Consider the following 17,622-nt stretch of genomic DNA (forward strand, 5'->3'; position numbering starts at 1 on the left):
GTATATAATGCTCCATTTTTATACTAATATAAGTTATTAATTATAATAATGAAGCATTGTCAAATTTTGTCACTGCCCATTAATATCTGATTTTTCAAAATTAGGGAATATTATTATAGATTATGCATATAAAAATAACAGATTCTTGATTTATAACAATAAGATTTTTTTTTGTATGCGAATTATGATTTAATTATTTTGTAATAAATGGTTATGTTGTAAACCTTTTTAATGTATATTATTAATGTATATATTAATGTATATATTTTTAATGTATATATTAGTAATTTGTCTTGTAATGTAATATAAGTTATTATTATTATCTTATATTATTAGGTCTTATAATGTGATTCTGGTAAAAATTGGTATTGAAATTCAAATGACGCATAATTTTTGCGCGTTACATTCGATTTCGTCACCATCCAATAGGATGGGTGCACTAGAAATTTCAAAAGAGAGTCTGGCAAAACCATCGAATTCATAGTAATGGAATAATCTATTCAACCAATGAGTGCAAAGTGTGAGCAAGACTGGGGGTATGATCAACGCGATGTTACAAACGCTTTGAAGCGTTTTTTAATTGGTCAGTTTGTAAAATTCTTTCCTCTAATTGGTCCATCAAACGCTTCAAAGCATTTGCTTGACCACAACCTGGGAAACAGAAAATATATATGTCTGAAAATATATATATCCTGCTCAGGCCAGGTTCACACGTTGATGGAAAAGCGGAAAGCGGCAGCAGCCAATCAGAATTCATGTTAGTAGTCGACAATTTCGGCTTTTTCTACTATTTACTATCAGTGCGAATTCTGATTGAACACTGTTTTTCCACTTTTTGCTTTTCTGTCAAGATGTGAATGCACCCTAAGGAATTCTGCACAATAAAAGGAACAGAGAATAAGATTTCAACCTATCAGAAATCATGTATTGTGGAATATACAGTTTCTGATAGATTAAAATTGTTATATCCATATTCATAGTCCTTCTTTGAGGAATGAAGATTCATTTGTTCCTCATTTCATTTTTCATAAACCTTCCTTGATCAAATAAGGAATCTTATTAGCTTCCTTTTCTGGGAGATTACGAGTTTCCTTGAGAAGGAGATATAACCTTCATAACCAAGCAAATTTCCAAATTTAATTCGTCACCGGTCTTTTTATTTTCGATAACTTTTAATTTAATCTGACGCATCGATAATTATTTTTGATAGTTTTTTTTCGGAAATAAACTCTTCTAAAAGCATTTTCTCCTTCGTATAATAAGCATTATGGCGAATTCGATTGGAAGCACTGATGCATATTAAGCCGTTGTACACTAATTTAATTTGAGTATAAAAATATAAAAATAAAATGCAATATTTCAAATTATAAAATACATATTTTATCTAACAGTACAATAAAATATATTATTTCATAATTTAATCGATTTAATTCTATGTTTCTTTACAAACATATATTTACATTATTTTGTGTATGTACGGCGGTTTTAATATGCACAATGAATGCGTCCAATCAAATTCGCTATAGTTTTATTTTTGTTCATTATTGTTACAAAATGCTTAATCACGATCTTATTTAATCAACAATGCCTTTATAACTTTTATTATTCGTAATTCACATATTAGATATGCATATACTATATATTATGACATGCTATCCTCAGTAGGTTACTAAAAATCCCTAAAATATTCCTTTCTTCGGAAGGTAGACTTGAGATCCGTTTATGAAACAAAGAGGCCTTGGAGAATCGAAAAATCCCTCATATGGAGGCTTCCTTCATTCTTAAAATAAAGAAGGACTATGAATACGGGTGTTATTCTTTATTCCCTTTATTGTGCCCTTAACTTTTGCTCTTTCTACGCATGTGTCAAAAGAGGATAGAAAGAATATTTCTATCCTTTTTAGATCTTGCTCACAGCTCGACGTCCGTATTCCTCTTCCATTATAAATTCTATGGGCAAAGCAATGTTCGAATTTTGATTGATGCAGCCAAAATTTTCATGTCATCCTTGTTTAACCTTCAGTAAATAACAAGGATGAAGTCACTAGTTTGCACCGTCATGGCGAACGTTTACCAGACTTTCCCTAAGGGAAAGTCTCTCTAGGTGCACCACTCGTGATCACTCTATGTAATACGTCGTCCTACATAGCTATATAACCTATGCTCGAATTTTAACCCGTCAAATTTATAACGAACTTCAGAGAGAGGAGATTTTATATCTGATTAATCTGACGAATCACGAGTTGCAAGAGGGTAAATATTTTTTTCTTTACGGTGAAATGCTCGCATAACAACGTTGGTTGGTTGCTAATAATCTGCATCTATTTATGATCACTTCGCGGATGATAATGTAATCCCTGATGATTTCGGAGCAACTCGAGCCTTGGCAATGATTTCTAGCCGTATATCTAATGTTTGCCATGGATGAGTGAGTGATAAAAAAACAAAGAGAAAGATTATACGCTGACCTTTGTATCTCGATTGTGCTTGTGTGAAATATATTATTGACAAGGAAATATTGCATTGTGCACTTAATTAATCAGTTTAAAAAGAATACTGTTCTTCGAAAAGATTTCAGTATAGCTTTTTTTGAGATTGTCTTCAGTAATGTCTTAAGAAGCTAGTAGGTTCTGTAATTAGTCTATAATATTTTAGGATTGTATTAAATAAGATGATCTTAAATATAAAAATATCAACTATAAATACTTACGCATCAATCATAAAGCTTTTATATTTTGTAGATAATATTATACTTTAGTTTATATGGCGATCGCCATTATAATAAAAATGCAGTTTCAGTTATAATGTCAAAGACGCACAGTCCAACACATTTTAATGGAGAAACAGACAATTTTTATGATCCAAACTTTCCTGCTGATATCAACACGCGGATGCGAGTTCCCAAGAGCATTCGTGTAAATGGAGATTATCCAGACGAAGATATTGCTATCACAAATAGAGCTATGTGGAATCAAATACCTGGTATGGATAAACTTGAAATGCATGTGCCAGAGAGGATTCTTGTTGTTGGTGAGATTTTACTTTGAATAACTGAAATATTTTACAGAAATTTTTACAGAATATTTTGTGACAGAAATATTTTACTATTTTACTTTGCTTGCTCTTTTGTAATAAGCTTATATAAATTATTCATTGCAGGACAAGAGCAACATGTTGGTACCAAGGCACCACCGCCAGAGATTGTTTTAGAAAATGCTGTAATGCGCACTGAGCCTGCTACAGTCAGAGTACAGGTAATATATTTAAAAAATTATGAATTGACAATTTATCATCAAATATTTATCATTATTGACAGACACCTCCGAGAATTTTGACTCTGGACAATCACTACTTCCCAGCAGTAGATGAAGATGATCCTATAAATCACAATGAAGTTGTAAAACCAGTGGATGTACCTAAAACATATAATGCAGAAACACAGATAACAAGACATGTCAGGTACGGAACTCTTGACATTATTAGGATAAAATCTTTTGCAGAATACTTTGTTTCTTATTTGTTTTACTTTTATACAGAGAACAAACACCCTTTAATGCTCTCGACGTGTCTCTGCCACCCACTGAAGAAGTTCAGCACTTACGTCGTCAAGTAGGTAAATTAAACCGCAGAGTGATGGCACTCGAATTAGACATGCTACATCGCCAGCAAAGAGACAAGCTCCTGTATATCGCGACTGTAGCATACTTCATTTTAAAAGCTTTCTCCTGGCTAACCAGAAATTGAAGCAAATTGAAAAGAAGAAAGGAATAAAAAAGAAAAATGCCAGATATATTTATTTCCTTAAAACAAAAAAATGATAAACCAGCATTAAATCATTCTTGCTGTAAGAAAGTATAACCAAAGACTTTTTATCACAGTCTCGTATGATCAATCATCGGAGATAAACGATGATGCGAATACGATAGCATACGCGTGAGTGTGAGTGTTTCTTTAGGAAGACAGATGAAGAGTGTAATGATCGGATTGTCTTATCGTATTAAAAATAAATCTCGCTTATATAACTTTAAAGAATATATGTGTAGATTTGACAATATATTATTGTTAATGTATATAAAATATTCGGGGAATTAATAAAGGTCAATTTTCATATAATGAATATACCAGACAATAGTCGCATATACTAAATTGATCAAATATCTCATTTTTATTTTTCAGTATTATGATGACAGTCTTAGAAATGATTTTTTTTTCGATATATCGAATGAAAATGATATTCGTTGTTACATTAATTAATCAAGTAGTACAATTTATTCCTAAATAGTTATTTTCTGTGGCCATAGCAGTTAGAATTGTAATCTTATCTAATATTGTGACTAATGAGATTAATAAAGTTGTTATTACAAAAATTTTATAACGTTACAAATGTACATTGTATAAAATTATGTAATTAGGAGTAATCTGTACTTATGAAACACTGAGTCAGCATGAAAACCTTCCTTGTGACAAATTATATTTAACTTTTATTTTTGTACTTCATATATCTTTTGTCATTTAGATTACATACAGATAATTGCTTTCGAAATTAATAAAAGTGTGTGTTAATATATTTTGTGAAATTTTTTTTGTTACATTATTAGAACAAAAGACTCTTATATTTTCCTTTAAAAAATTAAATTGAAAAAATTTTGAAATTTTTGTTGATATTGTCTTTAATTTCTAATTACTCCTATACTTATTTTCAAGTTCAGGTAGTTTAGATTATTGGAAAATTTCTCGCTGTTGATAATTATTCATATTTTTTTTTCCATTTTGACATACGGAAATATGTGATCACAACACATTGATAAAAAATTTGTTAATTAAAATACAAGTAATCAATGATGTAATCATTGATAATTATCGATAACGAGAAATTTTCCAATAATTTAAAGCTGCTAAATTCAAAAATAAGTATAGAAATGTAATCAGAGGTTAAAAATAGTACCAACCAAAATTTTAAAACTTCCTAGAACTCTAAAAAAGTGAAAAATCTGTATACTTTAAAAAATCATTAAATTGTTAAGCGTGATTAGATAAAAGAGAACATTAATTAATTATAAATAAAATTCTAAGAATTGCAATTTTGAAAATTTTTTAAACTATGAGATTACAAATGCAAGAATTTTATTTCTTAAAAATAGAGTACGTAGTAACGGAAAAATATAATCGACGAAAAGTAGCACAAATCGAAATTTAAATTTTACAATTTCTAAAGGTTTATTATAAATTCTTTTTTTCGTTATCTATGTTTAGGATTTATCTATAAGATTATTGTTTATTTCTATCAACATAGATTAACTTTAATCTCAGTCTAATTTACTGTTATTCTAATTCTTAGATTATTCTAATTCATAATCCGTTCTTATCCATCTACAATCTTAAGATATTTTTTATAATCCAATTACAATATTACTATATATTAGCATTTTAAGACATTACTTAAGACAATCTTAAAATAAGAACGGAATTATAAATACCGGCCATTGAAAAAAAATAAAAAGTGAGTTAAATCAAAATTAAAGTTAACCTTGATAGAAATAGACGTACAACTATTATACTAATGCAATACAAAATTATAATTAAATATTTAAATATGATATATCACAACGAGAGAGATGATATATGATATCGCTTTAAAAGGAAAGAGAAGGATATATCCGAAGACGGCTCTTTATCACTGCAGCTAACTTCACGCTGTAGATTAAGCGCTCCATATGTGTGATGTGTTTTTGTTCTTGAAATAAATATTATGTTCGCATTTAAAACGAGACAGTTATAAATCAAGTTTTAAAAGGAATGGCTGAAGACAATAATTAAGGGAGACGATTCCCACCACGCACGATAGATTTTTCGAAGTCTGCTTTGGAAGACCTGGTGACATTCGTTGGAGAACGCGGGTTGGCGCGCCTGCGAGTGAACACGGGAGGTCAGTGCACGTCACGTAGTTGTTGCTCGAAGCCGAGGAATCCGTTCGGAGACTTCGGTTATTCGTGGTGGCCGTCGTGCCATAAGTGGGATACGCAACAGCGAATTGCTCCGTCAAAGACTTCCGAGCGGGCCGGGGACATTTGGTGCGCGGTCAGGCTCGGTCTGCTCACGTTCGGTTCGCGCTCGACGAGACTACGGCCACGTCGGGCGAACGCACGCGCGCGCGCGGAGGAACAGCGGGAATCGCGATAGAGAGAGAGAAAGAAAAAGAGTGAAATCGCGGACGCCGTGCGTGAGACAACCCGGGTGTGCGAACTGCGAAGCAGCCGAGTTCACCGCGAGGAAGCGAAAGCGAGCGAAAGAGAGAGAGAGAGAGAGAGAGAGAGAGAGAGAAAGTGTGAGAGAGAGAGAGAGAGAGAGAGAGAGAGAGAGAGAGAGAGAAGCAGACGAGATCATTGGATGCAATCGCGCTCGCGGTCATCCCAGCCGGTGCATTCTTTGATTCGACCGCCTAGTCCATCCTAAGATACCTAGCTCGTCCCCCTCCGATACGATCGCCACCGCCACCGCCGCCGCCGTCGTTCGACGCCCGCCGCCGACGACGACGACGACGAAGACACGCGAGGCAGCCGCGCGAGTCGCAGGTTATGTCAAGCGGATTGGCAGGCGCTGTCTCAAACCAGGTCAGTGTGTTGTGTTGACGCGATACGCGCCGCGCCGCACCGCGCGCTGTGCCGTACCGCGCCGCGCTGTGCTGTGCCGTGCCGTGCCGTGTCGTGTCGCGCCGTTGCTGTTGCCGTTGCCGCTCTATCGCGGCAGGACAACTGACACATACCTCCCTTCCTCGTTGCCTCCCCCTGCTACCGTTACGCTGCCGAGGGTTGGCACTTCTCTAAATTTTGTATGTTTTTTCATGCAACGGTATGCAGCGGATGAAAGGACAAACCGGCAACCAAGGTGAGTAACCCACACCAGAAACTCACACCCTGACGACCTTCCTCCTCGCTGTTACTTACTCGTCACTCGTTGTCTAGAGTTCTCATAGAGGAAGCGCGCGAGTTGAATTGAGAGCAGCGAAGAGCAAACTCTTTTATTGGAGGATAATATGTTAATCATTCGGATGCTCGGAGAAATATAGTTGTGTAATACAATTGAATGTGTGAAGTTTGTGATATAGCTGAAGAATAGATCTTGTTGCCTGCGTAATGAAGAAATTGAACCTGGCAGAATGTTTTCCAAAATGAAATTAAAAGATTTTTTCGTGCACTATATAATATGAGTCTCTGAATCTTTAAAATACAACAATGTTGATCCTTTTTTTATTATTACATTTAATTTCAAATCTTTCAACTTATATAACTAACTATCGAGTATTGGATGTACTTGTCTCTTGTTAATTTATCTGTATGATGTAACTTCAATGTAAGGTAACAATAAAGAATTATAAATCATAGTACTTTTCTAGTATCTATAATGCGAGTTTATATTTACTTTGGGAACCGTCTTGAAATTAATAATATTAACAATCTATTTGAGGAACAAGCAATATTTTGGCTGCTGTCTTATCACGTGTGCCTAATTGCTACATATATATTTGAAACACTGAGTAAATGCAGTTCTGTTTCGGACAGTGAGCAATGGTCCTAAGGAACACCAGCAGCAACAACAAACGGAGCATGCCGCTGGCGAGGACACTGGTTTCGACTCGTGGCGGGGCGGCAACAATGCTCAGCATCACTCGAGTTATCCGATTGGCACCGGCGATCCGTACAGCCCGTACTATGCCGGTACGTCGTTCCCTTATCAGACCTTCGGCGCCGGCGATGGTACCTGGTCGAACGGTACTGATCCAGTCGCCTTTCTGTCTGGTTATGGTGGTCAAATAAGCCACGATGCATACAGCATGGATGGTATGTTCTCGGCGTCGGCAGCCGGCGGTGGTTTCAGCGCATTCGGCCAGCCGCCGTTTAATTACTTCCACGGCAACGGCGACTTCAATACATGGGGTACACCAAGGAGGACCAAGTATGAGGATTACTATCAACCGCCACGCGGCAACGAAAGCTATGTTAATCCGGCAGCGAGCAGTACTGGCGAAATCAAGACCATCGAACAGAGTGTGCAGGGTCTGTCGATCGGCGGCAGTGGTGGTGGTGAGTTGCCACGGCAAGATCAGCAACATCCGCAGCAGACTACGGCGCAGCAGATCAAGCCTGAGCCGAAGGAACCGAGAAAGATAACGTGGGCGAGTGTGGCGAGTCAGCCGGCGAAACCGGTGCCGCCACTCTCATCTTCGCAAGGAATGAAGAAAAAGGCGGGCATGCCGCCACCGCCTATCGTGCCGGGTAAGCACAATATGGACATCGGGACGTGGGGTGAGGGCAAGTCTTCCGCACCGCCGCCGCCTACGGCGCTCCCACCGCCGCAAGTGCAGCCGCCGATTCCACCGCCGCCGCCGCCTGTCCAGAGGCAGCAACGACCGCAGCAACCCCCACAGCCGTGTTGGAATAGACAGCCATCCGTAACGGCAACCCCACCAATCCCGCAACCACAGTCACAAACGCAAATCCATATGCCGCCGCAATCGCAGCAGCATCAGCAATCGCATCAACATCATCATCAGCAACAACATCAGCAAGTACAGCAACAGCAGCATCAACAACAACAACAGCAACAACAGCAGCAGCAACAGCAACAACAACAACTTGCTCAGGGTAACCAGTCGCATCCAGTTCTCGATGAACTGAAAGTAAAGAACGATTACAATCCCGTGGAGTTTGATCAAGCCGCGCCTGGCGCGAGGTTTTTCGTGATCAAATCTTACTCGGAAGACGACATCCATCGGTCCATCAAGTATGAAATTTGGTGCAGCACGGAGCATGGTAACAAACGGCTGGACCAGGCTTATCGAGAGGCGAGTCGCGAAGGTGCGCCCCTTTATTTGTTCTTCTCTGTAAATGGATCCGGTCATTTCTGCGGCATGGCGCAGATGGTTTCCCCTGTTGACTATCAGAGCAACAGTAGTGTCTGGTCTCAGGACAAATGGAAGGGTCAGTTTCGCGTCCGTTGGATATACGTGAAGGATGTTCCTAATGTGCAATTGCGACACATTAAGCTTGAGAATAATGAGAATAAACCGGTGACCAACTCGCGAGACGCACAAGAGGTCCCGCACGCGAAAGGTGTCACAGTATTGCGTATCCTGCATACTTATCGTCATTCTACAAGCATCTTCGACGACTTCGGGCATTACGAGCGCCGACAAGCCGAGGAGGATCAGCGTAAAGCCCCAAACAATCCTATTCAACATCATCATTCTTCCTCTAATCATAGAAATAGAGGACATGCCTCAGATATGTCCAGAGACCACCATCAGCATGGTCATCAGCCTCATCTGCATCAGCGCAAGGTAGATAGATTCTATTGAATTTCCTTCGATTTGCACTACGAAATCTTCAAACAGGATTCGCTTACGATCATTTAATGATTATTATATATTATTTTGTTGCAGGAGCGTGGTGGTCGTAGTGGTAGAGGAGGTTCGCGCCAGTAGCGCTTAATATTGAAGAGACATAATGCTGTTAACGAGAGTAATCGATGTAAAGGAAGCACGCTACGACTAATAATCACGTCCTACAACTTATCTTTGCTTTCCCGGATCCACGATGGGCTTCTTCTGATTTCCTGTGATCGAACATTTATTGTTGACCTCGGCCGTGTTGTTCTTTCGTTAAAATGATTAATCCGATAATCAGATAACACTAGCATCACGTCGGCATCATCGTAAAATAATATATAACCGCAACTTCTAAGGATGAGAAGAGAAAGAGAAAGAGAAACTCCTTAGCGGAAGGATAATGCACTACTTCGAAGGATATTTGATTAACTCCCTGACGATTATAAAGTATATATAGTGTGGTGTTGCGTGCTATTCATCGAAAGGTGTTTCTTAAACGTACAAATCATAAAACAGGACAGAAGACAGGAATAAAGAGGAAAGGGGAGGGGAGGGAAAGAAAGAAAACGCGGTATAGAAGAAAAAAATAAAAAAACTGTAATATGTGGACTAATCCTTGTAAAATGCTTAAACTTTTGTTGAAAATGAAAAAATCTATACAAGAACATTATATTATAAACAAGTGTCATTTGGATTGGTTATATATCGTTTTAAATACCAATGAACATTCAATCTGGTGCCTGCAGCTCGACAGAAGGGTCAAATTCCCCCTTAATTGTTAATAAGGTGCAGGGGCTTGTTACAACGTCCTCAGTTGTATTTATAACCATCATGCTTCACAAAATGAATTATACAGAAAATTATTGGCGTTTATTTTAGCGCGTATTCTATATCTGTATTGCGAATATATCATCTATTATTATATTATTCATGGACTACAGAGAAATGAGTTGAAAATAATATAACGAAAAATGAAATAATATTACAATTAATCTACTGTAATGTACACGATTACGACGATTATTATTGTACCATTTGATGACATTTCATGAGATATGATTCTTATTGTTAAACGCATCTCTGTTCTCTGTTTTTTCATTAGATAATAACATTCTTTGCAATGATGGCAACGTTATATTATGAGTAGTACTAAATAATGTAAATGAATTTATATTCCTTGATCAATATGTGGAAACACTCTAAGTATAATAATGGTACTAAGTAGATGTTCTTTTTTATAATTAATTTTTTGTCTTAAATCGATTTTTTATATTCAAAGTCAATTTTTAAATTTTACAAAATTTATATTTAATTAAAAATAAAGCTCACTTTTAAATAAATTTTTTATTTGATTTCATATTAACTCAAAAACTTGATATTGATAATTCGATGTTTTGCTTTCCATTAAAAAGAAATTTGAATTTGTTTCAAGGAAACAATTTTTGTCAACATTATTCAGTATTACTTTGTATATAAGGCAGTGCTATTTTTATAAAGAACGAAAAGAATTGTTTGTAAAATTTATTAGCGAACCTCATAGATTGAAGCATCGGTATTGAAAGCACCGATAAATCCATTTATGCGTTAATTAATTAATTAAGCCGTTGTCAATTCTTTATAACCAGTCATATCAAACTCTCTTTGTTCATGCATTTGTCTGTACTAATATCATCCTCGATGTTTTTCGCGGCTATATTAGTCGCGACAAGTTTTTGTTCATCCTTCATTTGTATCTTTCTAGCTTCAGCGTCCACGTCGTCCTGTAGCATACCCTGACGTAGAAAATAATTGCGCAGATTCTCCAGGACTTTCTGGCAAAATTTGTCACGATTTGCGTCAATATAGCGATACACGAATAGATCAGTGCCAGTAATGATAAAGCGATGATTAAACACATTGATACGCGCGCCAATGAAAAGATCCTGCGGCGTGTAATACTCCGGATTATCGTTTCCTGTGCCCGGCTTCGGAATCAATCTGGAGGATAGAAAGCAGCCCTCACGTCGACCAGAATTTGGCTTCTCGATCTCAATGATTTTAATGGTACCGTCATTTAGACTATACTCCAGCATGAAATCGCGACCCTCATCCTCTGGATGTATCGCATCCATTCGAGCGGAGTAGCGCAACTTCTTCAGGAAGTTTGCCAACTGGCGAATGACATTCTTCTTGGGTGGCTTTGGTATAAACGACAAACAGCTAGCGTATGTATCCTCAGGACTGCCGAACTTTATGTGCGGTGGTATTTCATACTTCGGTGCTGGCCTTTCCACTTTTGTGGGGATCGGAATCGCGTTTGGTTGCGGTGTACCTAACATATCGGAATAATATTTGCGCGTGAAAGCATCACAGTCATACAGCAGGAAGCATCGATTGAATAGGAGAATCGTTTCGCCTACCTAAAAACAAAATAATAACAGGGTTCATCATTTGCTTTTATTTATTCTAGAGAAATATGTAAATATATATTTTATTGAATTTATTTATGCTGCGCCTTGAAATCGTCGATGTTAAAATTTTATCAATTTACAAATTTAATTTTCAAATTTAGTATCATCTTGAAACGTAAAAGAGAAACTCGTTTGTTGATCTATAGATTTTTGTTTGAGTCATCTTTCAGATCATTTTTAAGATTGTATTTTATAATCTAATTACAGTCTTATTTATTTCATATTATTTATTTAAAATACAATATTGCACACAATATTCTACAACAAAATGTATGAGGCTAAAATAAGCCGAAATGGTCTTACTGTAAAATCTCGCGGTGTATAGTATTCTACGATCTCGGGATCTCCATATTCCATGTAGATACTCGGATGCCAAGACGGCAAATGCTGCCAGTTCTTAGGCACACGCATTCGCTTCAGCAACATCGCCACGGGGTCTTTGCCGTCATTGGGTTCATGAATTTCTCGGATCGCCACGGTGTCATCCATCAGGAAATACATCACCTTATAACGACCTTCATTCCACGTTGCATCAAAAGACAGCACCATACCATTGTATTCGAGAAAGCGTCGCCTGGAATCGTCGCCCACCACTCGTATGATTCCTGTTGGTATCCTACACATGGTATCGCGCCATTCAGTGTAAGGATCCGCAGGAAGATTTTCCTTTTCACCGACATCGATACCTTGACTCGTCAGGAACTCTCTGGTGAACGAGTCACAATCGACAATGTGATAAACCACGCCATAGATACCTAGAAGAAATATGTTTCATTTAATTAAAGATCATTAATTTATACATTCGATCTAATAAAATATAAATATACGCATATGAATGTGTGTATTTATATTTTAATAGTTATAAGGATTTAACATTTGATATTTTAATAGTATTAAATTTTGGACATGTATATGCGTACACATACGCATAAAGTGATTTAGAATTTCTTTGGACTTGAAAGAAATTCTGAGGCTTCATTTGATGATTAAAAACATATTTCAAAGAAAAAAGATCTATTATTAAAAAATGCAGGATATCGGATGTATATATAATATATGTACGTAGAATAGAATAGAATATTTATTCAGCATATTTATATGCTAAGAAGAAGACTTGGTTTACAATTCTCGTTTAACTCATTCATTTATCCATACGTTTCACACATTCTTATTTACTAATTCTTCTTATAGTCAACTATAGACTACTTGTGTGTGCGTGCATGCGTGTGTGCTTATGTAAAATTTCAAAATTATTATATATTTTTAATTCTTATTTTATTTACAATATACTTTCATTTTATGCATAATTTTAATTATAATGCTTCAATTATTTCAGAAATTCTGAAAACACAATTTTAAGCTAAAAAAATGATATATAAAGATGTATAAAGATACATAATGAGATAGAAAAAATTATAAAGGCATATAAAAAAATATAAAAAAACATGTAGAAAAAAAAGGATGTAGAAAAATAGTTATAAATAGTAAGAATAGTAAGATTAATAGTAAGATATAAAAAAATAGTCATAATCGGAAAATCATAGAATACAGTTGAGGTATCTCTTCGTTTTTTAAAATTTGTTTCTTCATATATATATCTATATCAACTTCATATTCGTATTGGGTTATTTCAAACTGCTCTCGTGGCTAGAATCAATTCTTCCGTTCCGATATGATTGTTTATGGCATAATCAGGCTCGTCATTCAACATCAAATAACTGGATTTTTCTTTGGCCGTCAATCTGAAATTTTTTAAAGATGTACAAAATCATTCACGTTCTACAAATTTCTTTGAAATAGATAGAAATAGATAATTACAAATAAAGAGATATATATCCTGGTGAACATTTTTTTCATAATTTTCATACGAATTGTAATATTTTTCAGAAATACTCAGAAATATTCGGAAAGTTTACATCTCTCAGAATTTTTCATACTAATGAATTCTGAAATATTCAGGAATTTCTCATGTCATAATTTTTTAAAAAGTATTTTAAAATTTTTTAGATTTTATAACATTTCAAAAATTATACTTACAAAAAAATCTTAAAAATCTTACGATATTTCATAATTCAACATACATGATAAATATTCTGAAAAAAGATGTAGATTTTCTAAGAAATGTTCCAATTCATATAAAAAATGTAAGAAAATTATAAAATTATAGAGAAATTCTGAAAAATTATATATAAAAATTCTAAAAAATTATATAAAAAATTTTGAGAAAAATTTTCACCAAGATAATTAGCTCGAAAATATTATTTCGAGATGAAACTTTAAGAATCTCGCATCAAAATGCATTAAAAAATAAATCATTGAAATAGCCTACCTTACAAATTTATTTGCTGATGACTCCATTTGTTCCATAATCACTCGTAAATAAATAATTAATAGAAAAGTAAGAATCAAAAAGAGTTTCAAAAAAAATAAATTTTGGAAGAAAGTCGCACGTGGAGATCTCATTCGAGATTGAAATCACACTATACAGATTCGTCTGTTAAGAAAAGACGAAGAAAATTTTAGAAAACTTTTAGAGGAGGAAAATCTGTCCATTCAGCTTATAGCTGTCGAGTACCTGGAAGGGGGAAGGGCGCAGGAGCTTTAATCTAGTGAGAAATAATAATGGAATCATCAGTTCCATTGTTATTTCTCACTGGGAAAATTGTTGAACCAATGTTACTTTGACTTTAAGCACTTAAAACTCTCTGTCTCATTTAAAAGCGAAAGAGAGACAGAGACGGAGAGAAGCTTTTGCTTAAAGTCAAAGTAATGTTGGTGCAACTGGGGCCTTAGGCCGCTTTCATTTATGAGTTTTTGCGATACATTTCAAGCCTATTTATTGACTCTATATATATATATATATATACATATATAATATAGGATAAAGAGATTCGAGGACTTTTCTATCCTGCACACATTTGTAACAAACGCAAATGAAATAGAAATGGGCTTCTAAGCGTTCGAATATCTATAGATATTCAGATATTCAAAATCGATTCCGATCCGAGAACTCAAAACCGTATTATTTGAATAATCTAGATATCCGAATTATTCAGATCCGCGGATTTGAATTTGAATCTAAATTCAGATTCGGATCTGAATTTGGCTTCGGATTTAAATCCATGTTCAAAAAGAAAGAAAACATCGATGTATTTAATGAATTTTAACGTAAGTTAAAAACTTTTTAAATAAAAATTGAATTTTGCTTCACATATATAATTGAAGAAAAATAAAATTGAAAAATATAAATATAGATTCACACAGAATTATATAAGCATTTAAAATTCAATTAGATCGTTTAAAGCATTTGTTATAGGTTGTGTTTCTCATATATACGTCCAATGAGATTTAATATTATTTATAAATATAAATATTATAGAACAGACTCACAATCTTAAAATAGTAATAACAAAGATGTACAAGGCTAATAAGAGAAATATTTGTATTTCATTTTTACACTCAGATTAAAATAAGTGTATAATACATATAATGACTTTAACACTCAGTCCACATTAATGCATCCGAATTCGCTACAAGTTTGCTACGAATCCGGAACCAAATCTGAGAACCGGATCTGGATTCGACTTTTACTATTCGAATCTCCGAATTTGAAGCATCACATTTATTCGTAATTCGGATAAACGGATATTCGGATAGCTTTAAATCTGAATCAATCTTGAAGCCCTCTACACTGCTGTAATTGGAGAGTTTGCATAGTTCAATACCGCGGTATTGAACGGAAAAGGGAAATCTGGATATTGACAAGAGAGTTAATCATCAATAACGTACAAACATCAATCCCAATGTTGAAATCCTTCCAGATGAACAAATCTCCCTTTATATTCTTCGGAATCTTGCTGCGTTTCACCAGCTTACCCTGCTGAAAACCAGCGTTCTTCACCACGGGCTCTATCACGCAGAGTGTGTCATCTTCTAAATAATAGATGATGTTTACATGACGAATGCGGTAATGTTCGTTCGGGGAGTTGAAGACTCCTTGGCGGAAGAAGGCTTTAAAACAAAGACACTTCTGCGCGAACACCGCGAAATGCGGCACAAATTGCCGGTACACATAGCAAGACACTGGACCATAAATCGACGATATATCATATCTGTTAATAACAATAAAAATTAAAGCCAGATAATTATTTTAATCCCGATTAAATAATATTAATATACACATGATATATTTAATGCATAACACACTTTATCCTATTTTCCATAAAATGATAATACTTTACACCATTACATTACTATTAATTATTTTAATTATTCCCTAATAAATTGGAAAACCAATGATTATAATAATAGATGAGATTTTATATATGAAATTCGACAAATTAAATTCAGAATTACAAAACAGTTACCTTAATTCTTTAATAACTTTTAAATATTCTTTTAATAATCATTTTAATTAAAATTTTATATACATATTATATACATATTATATACATATTATATTGTATAGTTTTATAGAACAAATATAATTGATATAAATACGATGTGTGTAATTTTTGAATAGAAAAGTTCGCGCAGTTACTTACTCCACAGGATCTAAACTTTCGGCATATCGAATGGATGCTGCATCGGTTAATCTCCTTCCAATGCCGTAATTGGTATCGCGTACCACAGGGAAGCCATTTAAAACATCGAGTTTGTGCGGCAATTTGTAATCCTTGACCTTATAAAATGATGGAATTCAATATATTCTGATTAGTTATTAAAGCCAGTTCCAATTTAGAAAACTATATCTCTCGTGCGGAAATATGAAATCAATTATAGCCGATACAATTCTTCCAATTACATAATTCTCTTGATGACATAAAAATAGAGAGAAAGATCAAATATAATTATTCGGATACTTACGGTAATATCTTGAAAAGTGTATCCCGGTAAAAGGGGTAAAAGGGGTAAACTTGCCATAACAATGATGAAATATTATATCGAAACTAAGAACGACTCTTTGACTGGAACGTTAACATGTCGATCTACTTGCAAGTTGCAGGCTGATTTTAAGAGGTTCTGTTTAAACGCGTCTCTATAACAACGATTGCTTATCGATTTAATTAATCCTGAAGAAAAGAATTCTCTCTCTCTCTCTCTCTCTCTCTCTCTCTCTCTCTCTCTCTCTGTATCATATTTTAAAATATTTTATATTTTAAACGTATGAAGATTTCCGAAAAAATATCTTAAATTTTTTCAGATTTTATAAATTTTTTTCGGAAAATATAGAACTAGAAATTTTAAATTAAAATATATAAAGAATTCTAGAAAAGATCTCTTATCTTTTCTACTTTTTAGATATATTTCAACTTGTAAAAAATCTGAGAAATTTTTTAAAAAGTTATAATTTTATTAATGTATAGTAACTATATAAAAAAAATTATACAGCAATAGAAAACAAGACTTTGTATATTATATTGACACAATATACAAAGTCACACAATTAAAAGCAAAAAAAATACAAACCATAAATTGAAGATTACTTACTAATTCACTCACGTATAAATTAACTAAAACTAAATTAAATAAAACAAACAAATTAAATAAAACAAGCAAATTAAAAACAATAGAAAAACTAAATCAGATAAGAATAGCGTACAGCAATAATATTAAAAACGAAAAAATAGAATCTGTCCTTCGCACTGCACTAAAACTATTGGGTTGTCCGGAAAGTTCGTGCCGATTTTGAAGGAAAATTGAAACGCAGAAGATTTAAATTTTACTTTTATTAAGTTTAAATCTTTTGCGGCACGAACTTTCCGGACAACCCAATATCTTTCATCA

At 34.6% G+C, this 17,622-nt stretch overlaps 3 protein-coding genes across 6 annotated transcripts; 2 read left to right on the plus strand and 1 right to left on the minus strand.

Annotated features, from left to right (window-relative positions):
• The first annotated feature begins 2,146 nt into the window (after positions 1 to 2,146).
• LOC108692901 (transport and Golgi organization protein 11) lies at positions 2,147 to 4,568 on the plus strand. 4 transcript variants are annotated; one of them, XM_018201470.1, is made up of 5 exons: positions 2,147 to 2,253; positions 2,794 to 3,030; positions 3,160 to 3,254; positions 3,317 to 3,459; positions 3,537 to 4,568. In XM_018201470.1, exons 2-5 carry the CDS (start codon positions 2,805 to 2,807, stop codon positions 3,742 to 3,744), a joined length of 672 nt encoding a protein of 223 aa, XP_018056959.1. In that variant the 5' UTR covers positions 2,147 to 2,253; positions 2,794 to 2,804; the 3' UTR covers positions 3,745 to 4,568. The 4 variants fall into 4 exon arrangements, with proteins under 4 accessions (XP_018056959.1, XP_018056958.1, XP_018056956.1 ...); XM_018201469.1 differs by having other exon boundaries at positions 2,213 to 2,253; positions 2,800 to 3,030; XM_018201467.1 differs by lacking the exon at positions 2,147 to 2,253 and adding an exon at positions 2,292 to 2,428.
• A 1,298-nt stretch (positions 4,569 to 5,866) lies between these two features.
• LOC108693024 (YTH domain-containing family protein 3-like) lies at positions 5,867 to 10,893 on the plus strand. The gene is made up of 4 exons (XM_018201664.1): positions 5,867 to 6,611; positions 6,858 to 6,885; positions 7,560 to 9,337; positions 9,440 to 10,893. Exons 1-4 carry the CDS (start codon positions 6,576 to 6,578, stop codon positions 9,479 to 9,481), a joined length of 1,884 nt encoding a protein of 627 aa, XP_018057153.1. The 5' UTR covers positions 5,867 to 6,575; the 3' UTR covers positions 9,482 to 10,893.
• Positions 10,894 to 10,981: 88 nt separating this feature from the next.
• LOC108692832 (EF-hand domain-containing protein 1-like) lies at positions 10,982 to 16,758 on the minus strand. The gene is given in 6 exon segments (XM_018201336.1): positions 10,982 to 11,023; positions 11,026 to 11,784; positions 12,139 to 12,590; positions 15,625 to 15,947; positions 16,380 to 16,516; positions 16,702 to 16,758. Coding segments are annotated over 6 exon segments (1,770 nt in total).
• Between the last annotated feature and the right edge of the window lie 864 nt (positions 16,759 to 17,622).

This window comes from Atta colombica, unplaced genomic scaffold (genome assembly GCF_001594045.1).
Source record: "Atta colombica isolate Treedump-2 unplaced genomic scaffold, Acol1.0 scaffold83, whole genome shotgun sequence".
NCBI classification, from domain to species: Eukaryota; Metazoa; Arthropoda; class Insecta; order Hymenoptera; family Formicidae; genus Atta; species Atta colombica.